Source organism: Phaenicophaeus curvirostris, chromosome 4, assembly GCF_032191515.1.
Source record: "Phaenicophaeus curvirostris isolate KB17595 chromosome 4, BPBGC_Pcur_1.0, whole genome shotgun sequence".
NCBI classification, from domain to species: Eukaryota; Metazoa; Chordata; class Aves; order Cuculiformes; family Cuculidae; genus Phaenicophaeus; species Phaenicophaeus curvirostris.
Genome location: NC_091395.1, coordinates 18,107,597 through 18,119,716, shown reverse-complemented (window position 1 = coordinate 18,119,716; position 12,120 = coordinate 18,107,597). Strand labels below are relative to the sequence as shown.

The window sequence follows — 12,120 nt, the reverse complement described above, 5'->3', positions numbered from 1 at the left end:
ATAAGGCCTGTTCTCCAGCCTCCTCACCAGCTTTGTTGCTCTTCTCTGGACTCGCTCCAGAGCCTCAACATCCTTCTTGTGGTGAGGGGCCCAGAACTGAACACAGGATTTGAGCAGCGGTCTCACCAGTGCCGAGTACAGAGGGAGAATAACCTCCCTGGACCTGCTGGTCACGCCGTTTCTGATACAAGCCAAGATGCCTTCTTGGCCACCTGGGCACACTGCTGGCTCATGTTCAGTCACTGTCAACCAACACCCCCAGGTCCTTCTCCTCCTGGCAGCTTTCTAGACAGACTTCTCCTAGTCTGTAGCACTGCATAGGGTTGTTGTGCCCCAAGTGCAGGACCCGGCATTTGGCCTTGTTAAACCTCATGCCATTGGTCTCAGCCCAGCAGTCCAGCCTGTTCAGATCCCTTTGCAGAGCCTCCCTACCCTCCAGCAGATCAACACTTCCACCCAGCTTAGTGTTGTCCGCAAACTTGCTAAGGGTGCACTCGATGCCTTCATCCAGGTCATTGATAAAGACATTGAACAGGGCTGGACCCAGCACTGAGCCCTGGGGAACACCACTTGTCACTGGCCTCCAGCTGGAGTTAACACCATTTACCACCACTTCTCTCATTTACCACCACCGGCCATCTAACCAGTTTTCCACCCAGGAGAGTGTGCTCCTGTCCAGCCCAGAGGCTGACAGTTTCTCAAGCAGAATGCTGTGAGAAACTGTGTCAAAGGCTTTACTGAAGTCCAGGAAGACCACATCCACAGCCTTTTCCTCATCCAAGAGTCTAGTCACTTGGTCATAGAAGGAGATCAGGTTAGTTTGGCAAGACCTGCCTTTTGTGAACCCATGTTGATTGGGCCTGATCACCTGGTTCTCTTGCATGTGCTTCATGATAGCACTCAAGATCACCTGCTCCATGACTTTCCCTGGCACTGAGGTCAGACTGACAGGCCTGTAGTTTCCTGGATCCTCCCTGCAGCCCTTCTTGTAGAGGGGCACAACATCAGCCAGCCTCCAGTCCAATGGAACTTCCCCAGTCTTCCAGGACAGCTGGAAGATGATGGAAAGGGGTTTGGCCAGCACATCCGCCAGCTCCTTCAATACCCTTGGATGAATCCCATCTGGCCCCATAGACTTGTGGGTGTCTAGTCGGGCCAGCAAGGCTCTGACCACCTCCTCTTGGATCATGGGAGCCTCATTTTGCTCCTCTAGCTCCTGCGTACATACACAGAGGGAACGACTTTCTTTACAATTAAAGACTGAGGCAAAGAAGGCATTAAGTGCCTCAGCCTTTCCCTCATCCCCTGTCACTGTTGTTCCTTCTGCATCCAATAGGGACTGTATGGTCTCCCTAGTCCTCCTTTTATTATTTATATATTTATAGAAAGATTTTTTGTTATCTTTCACAGACTTTGCCAATCTGATTTCTAGTTGAGCCTTAGCCCTTCTGATTTTTTCTCTACACAATCTCACTTCCCTCCTGTAGTCCACCCAAGACGCCTGTCCCCTCTTCCAAAGCCCATAAACATTTCTCTTCTTGATATCACTCAAGATCTCTCTGTTCAACCAAGCTGGTTTTCTCCCCTGCCGGCTTTTTTTCTGGAACATGGGGATGGCTTTCTCCTGAGCTGCTAGGATTTCCTTTTTGAAGAGCTCCCAGCCCTCATGGGCTCCCTTGCCCTTGAGTACTGTCTCCCATGAGACTTCGCCAACCAGCCTTCTGAAGAGGTCAAAGTCTGCCCTCTGGAAATTTAATGCTACTCTCCTACTAACCACCCTCTTCACTTCACCTAGAACAGAAAACCCTATCATCTCATGGTCACTTAGTCCTAGGCATCCACCTACTGCCACATCCCCCACAAGGCCTTCTCTGTTCACAAACAGCAGGTCCAGGAGGGCACCCTCCCTTGTTGGTTCATTCACCAGCTGTGCAAGGAAGTTGTCTTCCACGCACTCCAGGAACCTCCTAGACTGCTTCCTTTCTGCTCTATTGTACTTCCAGCAGATAACAGGCAGATTGAAGTCTCCCACAAGAATGAGAGGCATTGATCTAGAGATTAACCCCAGCTGTTTATAGAAGAGCTCATCAGCTGCTTCTCCTTGGCTGGGTGGTCTGTAACAGACTCCCATCACAAAATCTACGTTCTGGTGGGCTTCTCTGGTTTTAACCCACAGGCACTCAATCTCCTCATCACCACAATCCATCTCAAAGGAGTCAAAGTCCTCCCTTACAAAGAGGGCTACCCCGCCTCCTCTCCTACCCTTCCTATCCTGCCTGAAGAGTTTGTACCCCACCATAGCTGTACTCCAGTTATATGAGTCATCCCACCATGTTTCCGTGATGACAACGACATCATAACCTCCTTGCCCTATGACAGCTTCCAACTCTTCCTTCTTATTCCCCATGCTGTGTGCATTGGTGTAAATGCACTTCAGCTGAGCTGCTGAGCCTTCAGCCCTCTTAGAGGGAACAGAGTTCATTCCCAATTGCCTGGTAACTGGAGTAGCTAGCTCCAGAGTGCCTGTATCTCCCTTAGCACCCTCAGGTGTGTTCTCCCCAACTTTCTGTGTGGTGAGGTACTGGTGGTCCACACCAGCACACCCTCTCCCAATCACCATTGCCCCACATCCAGGCTTGTTCCTGTCTAGCCTGGGCTCAACCCCCTCCCCCTTCACGTCTTGTTTAAAGCTCGATTTATGAGCTTAGCTAGGTTTTTAGCAAGGGCTTTAGTCCCCCTAGGAGACACACATGTCCCATCCTTAGCAAGAAAGCATGGGGGTGCGTGAGTCACCCCATGATCAAAGAAGCCAAAGCCCCTCTCCTCACACCAGGCTTGGAGCCAGGCATTAATCGAATTCTTCTTCCTGGCTTCCTGCTCCTCCCTATTTAGCCTTCGCATGGAGCAGAATACTATTTGTGCCCCAGAGCCCTCCACCATTTTCCCAATGGCCCTGAAGTCATTCTTGATGGTTTTGGTCTTTTTGTTTACTAGATCATCATTACCAGTTTGGACTACTATCAGAGGATAGTAGTCTGTCTCGTGGACCAGGGAAGGAAGTTTTCTAGCTACCTCCTTCACTGATGCCCCCGGTAAGCAGCAGACCTCTCTGTGGAGTGGGTCCGGTCTGCAAATGGGTCCCTCTGTTCCTTTTAGGAGGGAGTCTCCTACAACAATCACCCTCCTCTTCTTCTTAATGGAGGATGTTTTTATCTTTTTCTGAGGATGGTGCGGCCTAGGGAAGGATTCTAGGCTTTGGGAGCCATCATCCTCATCCTCGGGGTTGGATTCCACCTGCAGCACCTGGTACTTGTTCACCAGGGGGATCTGGGGTTTTGGTGCCTGGGTGAGGGGAGCAGATTTCTTTCATCTGGCAGGAACTTGCTGCCATTCCCCATCTCTTGTAACCCCAACCTTGCAGTTTGCAGGTGGATGGTGTTTGGACACTCCAGCCCCAGCAGGCTGCTGAGTTAGTGAGAGGGCCCTGCTCCACTGGTCTATCTCTCTCTCACACTCCCTGATGGTCCCCAGCCTCTTCACCTCCTCCCTTGGCTCCTCCACCACGTGAAGGAGCTCCCCCACTCGAGCTCAGCTTTCACAAGTGGAGCCAGTACCAGAGGCACGAGTTGGTGTGGGAGGGGGGCACTGCCTGCAGCCCAGGGTCTGGGGAGCTCCCTGCACCCACTGTGGCTCTGTCTGGGTGGCAGCATCCACCCTGCCTGCTGCAGCACACAGAGCAGCTTTAATCTTCTGCCAGGTGGCCACCATGGTCCTCGGTGTCTTCTGTCTAGTCTCTAGGTCCTCTCTGCGTCCTGCCTTCGTGCCCTGCCACGTTCCTCTTCGCGGCGCTCCCAGGGGGACTGTTTAAATCTCCCGCGGTGGCCGCCGGGACCGCCCCTCCCGTCAGGCACCGCGCGGGACCGGCGTGTGGGGCTGTCAGGACCCCCGCCCCGCCTGGGTTTTTCTGGGAGTTTCCGGGCTAGCATGCAACTGAAAATAGTTTGCTGAACCAGCAGAAAAACAACTCAATATAATAGCTTCATCTCCAGGAAGAGAAAGAGTCTTCTGTCACTGATTTTATCTCAATTTGTGTTTTGGTTTTCACTGATAGGAAGTAAGACGAGAAGCTCCTGCCACAGTAGCCAGTCTTGGCTGGCACGCATTTGCGTACCTTAAAAGCATATACCAGAATTCCTGGGGCAGATTTCCATTTTGTGCCCTCATCTTTCAGCACTTGTCCCCTGAAGGAGGGCTGACTGTATTATACAATCATAGAATCACCAGGTTGGAAGAGACCCACCAGATCGAGTCCAACCATTCTTATCAAACACTAAACCATGCCCCTTAGCACCTCGTCCACCCGTGCCTTAAACACCTCCAGGGAAGGTGACTCAACCACCTCCCTGGGCAGCCGGTTCCAGTGCCCAATGACCCTTTCTGTGAAGAATTTTTTCCTAATGTTCAGCCTAAACCTCCCCTGGCAGAGCTTGAGGCCATTCCCTCTTGTCCTGTCCCCTGTCACTTGGGAGAAGAGGCCAGCATCCTCCTCTCTACAATAATAATATAATTCTCAGTGCTTGCATATAGCCTTCATAGTAATTATGATAACTCTTTTCTGCTCTAATCTCAGGCCAAGAAAAGGTAAACTCTTATTTTCAGTGGAGGCTTCCTTCTTAGAAAGAACTTAGACCTAGGTAGGATAACGTTGTAAGTGGTTTCATTACTGTATTCTCATCCTGCTGTGATCTTTCAGGTGGATTTAAAGACAGAGCTCAACGTGTCAATTCCTGTAAAGTACACAAGAGTAAACCTCTAATCATTCAAGATCTCTCCTGAGTCAAGGTCTCACTGGGTCTCAACAACCTGCCCTCCTAAAAAAAATAAAAAATCATTCCTCTGATTCTCTCAGAGAGACAACAAATAGAGAAAGAGAGAGGAAAACAGATGACAGTTTTCCCTTTATTACAACACAAGCAGCAGAGCGACAGTACAGTCAGTCAAATTGCAACAATAAACTCAGTATTCTTAATAGAGAATGCTTCTTACCATACATGGGCTGTGAGCTCAGTGGTAAAGGGGAATAGGGAAATTTGTATGGGATATCAAAACTACCCATAATTTGCCTATCAAAAATATTTCAGAGAAACTGCTAATTCAAGCTTGAACAGAAATCAAATGCTGTAGAGCAGTTTCTGCCCACATCTGCCCTCTTTGGAGTCTTTGCATAGTCCTTGCATAGTAATGTGGCAAAACAATGGCTATTTTTGAAGCATGAGCTTTTGATTCTTCTTGAGTGAAACTGAATAAGCTTACATATGCATGCTTAGACATAAGCATGGAGATGGGCCCCCTGAATTTGCTGAAATCCTAATATAAAATATAATATAAATAAAAACATAAGGAAGAGTTTCATACTTAGAGCAGTAAAACATATAATTATTAGCAGTATTGCAGATGCTCAACTCAGTAGTCCCTCAGTTGGGGAAATGGTGGAGGAGACATATTTCTACTCCTTCAAAGTACAACCCACATTCTTCCCATTACCTATATATGCCTTGCTAATTGCATTCTGGGGAATGATACTAGCTCTCTGGCAAGTTTTCAGTGGCTCCCCTTTGCCTCACTTGACACTAAATCTCTTCAGAGCAGACTGATCATGACTGCACTGTACTGTACCTGTTTCTATGTCCTCTTCAGGAACAACGTGCTCCAATGGTCTCAGACTTATCACTTTTTCTATTTTCTATCTCATTTCAATGATTTTAAAATAATTCAAAGACTCTGCGGTAGCTTCCTACCAAAGTGAAGTTGTCTCTACATGAAACAATGTGCCACAGGTCCTGGCAGAAACTGAAGTGATGGTGGAAACATCCTTTGGGCAGGGGTGCAGCTAGGCACCTTCCCCAAAGATAACCTAGAAACAAGTTATTATTTGAGTTTAGAGCCTAAGAAGAACAGGGGAGATTACTTACATGATATGTAAGCATTACCAAGATGTTTCCAGTTCTTTAAAAATACTTACCTTTTCTGAATAGTTCTTGAAGGCTCTCTGCACTTTGATTTAAAATAGCCCATATTTCTTCTTCTTGCAATGGCCCCCCCCGAACCTCCAAAGCCTCTGCCAGTGACACGTGCATGTTACCTGGGAAATGAGATAGAGTGATTTAAGAATACATAAGAGTTATTTTCTCCTTTCATATAGCACTCCAGCAGTCTTGTAACCCACATTCAATCCTCAGCCACAAAAATTCTCTTAATATTAACAGAACCCATCAAATACAAATACTACAAAACATTCACTGTGGCGATAGAGAACTCTTGAGTATCTACTACTATGAAGAAGATAAGCTTGAGTTAAGACAATAATGATACATATTAATATATTTTCACAGGGCTGTTTATACTATCTCATGACCAAATAATAAGTGCTGCCTTCAAACATGCAAGCAAGCCAGCTGTGGAAGTGATAGTTATCTCCTTTGTTCAGCTTCTTCATGCATTTAAGAAAGAAAAAGTAAAACCATTAGCGGTGCTCTACATATTACACTTCCAGAAAACAAAGACTTCCTTCTCCAGCTAAAAGAGGTCAGGCTTTAACATTTTTTCAGAGAGTTAAACCATTTTCACCCTATTACAATATAATATTCAGTTGTCCAAAACCAATTTGGGAACTGAAGAATGCACCCCTAAACATTCAGGCAAAGACAAAGCTTCATCATTTTGGTAAGCTAAGGAGCAAATAAATCATGTGTCTGCTTAATTACTTCACCTTCCTATGGACAGAAAATGTTCTCATGCCAATTTATGTTTCTGACTGAGATACAGTTGCAGTAGCTTCTCTCTCTGCTTCTCTCTAAAACTCAAAGAATAAAAAATTGAGGCAGTGAGCTGCAGTAAGAGCCTAAGGTATATTGTCAATCATCCGTAATGAGTTTGTAGGTCTCAAAGTTTCCGAACTTGATGGTGGAAAGACAGTTCCACAAGCAATGCATATTGTCTCGAGATCAGTAACGGGTATCTACAGCTTCAGATGACCCAACAGTACTGCTAGATGTTCCTCTCCCTCACTTCTAATCAACTAGCTGGAATCTCCCCATTAGCATACGATCCTGGCTCAGATGTACACTCACAGATATTAGTCTGACAATTTGCAAGGAGGACAAGCTAACTTGCTATATTTGGTTTCTGAACTGTCTAGGCAGTTTCATGCTTTCTAGGGTTTATACTTTCAGGCTCATACCCATACAATGGTAATACAAAAGGCTGAATATTCTGCATTTTCTAGCTGAAAACATGGGCTTTGGAGATACTTGCTGAACTATTATCCAGAGCCTTTTCAACTAGAATTCTATACTATGCTATCAAAAATTTACATAATGTTGGCTGCATTTCATCACAGACAGCTTATTTTTCCTTACCTCACAGTTTGCCAGTTTTTAGCATTCAATTATTCTGTGTATTTACTAAGCCAGAGATATTTTCAACAATAATGTCCAAAAGTCATAATCAAAAGATAGTGGAAGGGAAAACACATCCAGACTATATTTAAAAGAAAGATGAATTCTGAACTCCCTAAGAGAAAAATAAATACACCATTCAAACTGGAAACCTAGGGACCAATAGAAAGTTGCAGTAAATGGATGGAAAGCCAGAGATAAACATGGTTCTGCTCAGTAGGAGATTCGCATCCACGTGGCACAGAGCGCCTACTCTATCCTCCGTATCAGGGAATTTTGCGATTTCATGGTACTGTCTCAAATTTCAGTATGCGCATCTAGACTCAAACTGGATAACTAAGATTAAAAGATCTTGTCTTAGTCTAGGGACTAAAAATGTATGATATGCAAATGAAAACATTGTGCTAAATATTCCAAAGGAAGTATGTTGAGTGTAACACCACCAACAAAAACGCTCCTCTCCTAATCCTTCTCTGACATACCCTTTTCCCCATCCTGCAAAATCCTGATTTCTTTCAGCTGTGACTAAATAACAGTGCAGACTGTTCTGTAGCAGACATAAGCTGATTCGCTATTGAACATCACTACAGGGACCATAAGCATGTCTGCTCAAAGTCCCAAACATGTTACATCCAGAGTAAAAGATTCCTACAAGAAAAAAATTTCTTGATCACAGTAAGTATATGAATATCCACCCAGCCACACAGGCCTCAGTTGTAGCAGCGTAAGCAACAAGAACTGCTTGCATATTACATCCAGTCGTAGCTTGACAAATAAAACTGAAGATCACGATATACCAAACCCCCAAAATTTCAAAGTAGAATAAAATAAAACATCAGTTACTACAAACACAGCCACATACAAAACAGCAAGAGTTGGGATTTGAGTAGGACTGTCATTGAAGCGTATCTGTTTCAGTAATGTTTTGGTTAACTTGGTAACTTTTCCTGTAACTCTTCTTCCTCAAAACTATGATGAAGCTGTGGCGCTTATCTATCACAGCAAAGAGCAGGCCAACACACTGGACACTACAGCAGCTTCCACAAAATGGTTCTGTGTCACTGAGGAACTGGCTGAAGCAAGTTGAGGTGAAATGTTTGTAGACAAAGGCATGGCCATTGTTCTGCTACGCTACAGCCAACCTCTTAGCAGCTGGGCATCATTAACTTAACACGATGAAACTGTCAGTAAAAGGGCCTGGCTGAAAACATACTTCTTCCCCTCTAGTTTGTCTGCGACATGTTTTTCACAAGAAGAAAGGAGGAATAATAAAGTTTGCACAATTCTTCTGAGTTTGCTGTCTCCTAAGATCGTGGGAGCCTTCAATACCAACTGGTCCTCCGTGAACTGAGAAGCTTAAGTGCCAGGTGTTAAATACATGCAAGAGGTTTGGGGTTTGTGCAATGCCTGAACATTTTGATAAACAGCAACATAATGACAGCAACAAGTCACTCATACAAGAGAAAATCATATAGAGCTTTTATAGCATATAGTATCAAATTTGCTTATCTTCACATCTTAGCCCTCTAATTGCAGTTAGATCTGTGGCTACATGGTTGTATAGCATTCATTTTCTAATTAAAATTAATCACCACTTAAACTGTATTTAAACTCTTATGGATAAGAACTCAGGAAAAGGAAGCTGGGTGATAGCAACAGGGGACAATGGGCTAAGAACTACAGTAATCTCTTAAACTGCAGAAAAGAGAAGACAGGATAAAGATCATAGAATCATAGAATGGTTTGGGCTGGGACCTCAAAGATCATCTAGTTCCAACCCCTCTGCCATGGGCAGGGACACCTTCCCCTAGGTGAGGTTGCTCATGGCCAAGATGAATAATCTCCATCAGGGGTAAACTTTTAGCTGATTTCAAAGAAGAGCTAATCCAAGGAGAAAGGGTGAGCAGATTTTAAGAAAGCCTAATAGTACTGGCCTAAAATTACAGAACACAGAACTGTAAGAAAAACGAAGACTTCTTTTGTATTAATGGTACAAACTAGTCTGCTACAAACTTCCAAAGATGGTCCTGGCAGTTGCTATGTTTTTCAGGGTACCAAGTTGACCAGCAAAGAAATCTGGATGAACCAGCAGAGTTCTCAATGGACTATTAGTCAGATTCCTGTCAGTCCACTTTACTGCAATGAGACCTTTCCCTGTGACTTCTGCACTTAATGTAAGCAAGATTTGTTATGCTGGCAATCTGTGCCCCATTCCTTTCCTTCTAATAAAGGATAAAATTGATAATTGATAAAAATGAACACTGAAAGGTGCACATTATATGAATGAGTTAACTTCCTTTTTTCCTTGGGACAGCACTATGGTGGCATCTTAACATGAAGGCACAGCGACACTTAGCTGGAGATGGGATCAGGAGGATCCTGTTCCTGCACCTTGCTTCACAAGTGAGAAGTCCAGGTGCATCAAAGGGCTAACTGGTATGAACTCAACATGAACTGTGAAGGTGTGAATTCCCCATATACCCAAAACCCACACAAGATCACAGCTACAGAACATCCAAAAAGGGGCATTCACACAGCAGAGCACAATACAGTGTAAGAAGACTGTGGACAAATTAAAATAGTTAACGCTGGAGAAGCATAGCCGTGAACATTACATTCGAGTTGCTTGCTCTGGGACAGAATTTACTCCTAGACCATAAAGGAGTACAATTTCCACAGGAAAGGAGTTACATCATGTGGAGGCAGCTCTTTTTGCTCCAGGTCAAGACAGCAAGTTCAGGTCTAAATCATTTGTACCAACAAGCCCTGAATGCAATTTCTCACCCTCCATGCCATTCAGTCCTAAGCCATATAAGCAGCACAGTTCCAAGAAAGAATGCCGCTCAAGCCAAAGGCCTCTCCTATATCTCAAACACTTCCTTTAAAAAGCCTGTTTACTTCACAAGGACCAAGTGCCAGCTCCTCCCTCTAAGGCTGACAACTTATACGCTGTGGGATGAGTGAAAAGGGTAGTTCCACCTCCTCCCAAGGTCAGTAACCTCCTTGCCCCGACCCTCTAGGGTCCCAGCAGCCTGAGTTAAAAGCACACCACCTATGGAACATCCAGACAGTGCCAATATGGCACAGAAGGTAGCCTGACACTTTCTTGGTCCAAGGCAAGACGAAAAGTACAACAAAAGTATTACTGTCAAAATCACTGTTTGCAAGGTATACACTTGTTTTTTTCTCCTACATCTTCCCAAGTATTCAAAACATCCAGCTTTTTACATGACATTAATAAACAGCACAGAAGTGAAATGCTCAAAATTCTGATTTCCCCAACCACTAAATTTTTTACTTACGTATTTTAAGTTTGAAAATGAAGGTCTCCAATAGCAACCAAAAATTTGGAAAATTTTAATAGCTTATTCTTCCCCAATTTTATTGAACTCTTGTCAGATGTAATATTAAGGAAGCTACTGCTGTGACTGTGTTTAATAAAGACATAATAACAGTAATATTGTCAAAAAGCTCCTAAAAACAGACTGAAAGTCAAAAGTTTAAACTGCTTCAACTTAACTGTTGGTTGACAACTTTGTTTTGGTTTTAGTAATGCACTTCCATTGCTTTTTTTCTTACTTTCTGCATCAGCATTTTTCCCCATTTTGTAACTACAGAACCAAACTCCAAGTCAAAAGCCACACTTTAACAACATCAGCTAAGATGCCTGCAGTAACTCATAGTTATTTGATACCTCATCAGAATACTCTGCCAAGAAACATGGAGAGCAGCTGCTCAAGCCACACTCTGTGCATTTTTTCAGATGTGCTAAAAGCAGTGAAAAAATCTAGAACATAGTTATAGTTTCTAGATACTGTTGTGCTTGTTTTTATCCTTCGACAAAATTTAAAACAGAGAAGAAATAGCAAGAAGGCTATATATACATCCAAAATATTTTTTGTGGTGAAGAAAACAACCTTATTTCTTCCACATAAAACACTGCTAGCTGACTTTATCTGTCCCTTTTCTCCTATTGCCCCTTTGCTCCACAGGTATACTTATGCAAAACATGGTAATTTCAAAGGAGTACCTTTAGCAGATAAGCAAACAGCCCTTTCTCAGCCTCTCCTCTGCAGATACAAATGCCTGAAAGCAGAAGCTCATTTAACAAGACAGTTCTGTCCAAAAGAACTTCCTAAAATTCATCATTCTAAAGCCATGCTTAGCTGCCTTCTGACTCTTTTATTAAACACTCATTGAGTATGAAGTGCTTTCTAAAAGCATTTGATATGCACAAATCCCAGTGAAACTGAACTGGAACTAAACCTCAACAGTTTTGAAAAGTCTAGCCTCTCCCATTTCAGAACCTAAGTATCTGGAGTCGTAACCATGCCCTGTAATTTCAGAACGCTGGCATCTATCCTATTTATTTACATTGACCCACATCTTTCACCCCTGGAGAAGACCTGGAATACATCTATCAATTAGTTTATCCCCAACAAGCTTCAGTAGACTTTGAAATTTATTTTCAAATACACACATAGTTAGATGTCTGCACATAAAATGCGGTTTCCTATAACTGCAGGTTCAATTTGCATAGACTATCCACAAAACAAGGCATTATTTGCAAATACGCAAGTCAAGCATGCAGTCAAGGTGAATATACAAGGTAATCAAGTCAACTGTATTTAAAGATATTTTTTTTTTAAAAGAATCCTCCTCT

General features: G+C 43.7%; 1 protein-coding gene across 3 annotated transcripts in view; it reads right to left on the bottom strand.

Moving 5' to 3' along the window:
* Nucleotides 1-12,120, bottom strand: part of PTPN13 (protein tyrosine phosphatase non-receptor type 13) — a 126,047-nt gene that overhangs the window by 95,036 nt on the left and 18,891 nt on the right. For all 3 annotated transcript variants that reach the window (XM_069855368.1, XM_069855367.1, XM_069855366.1), the window contains one exon: nucleotides 6,023-6,142. In XM_069855368.1, coding sequence (XP_069711469.1) covers nucleotides 6,023-6,137 — 115 coding nt within the window. In that variant the 5' untranslated portion in view covers nucleotides 6,138-6,142. Of the gene's footprint in view, nucleotides 1-6,022; nucleotides 6,143-12,120 lie in introns of those variants that run through there.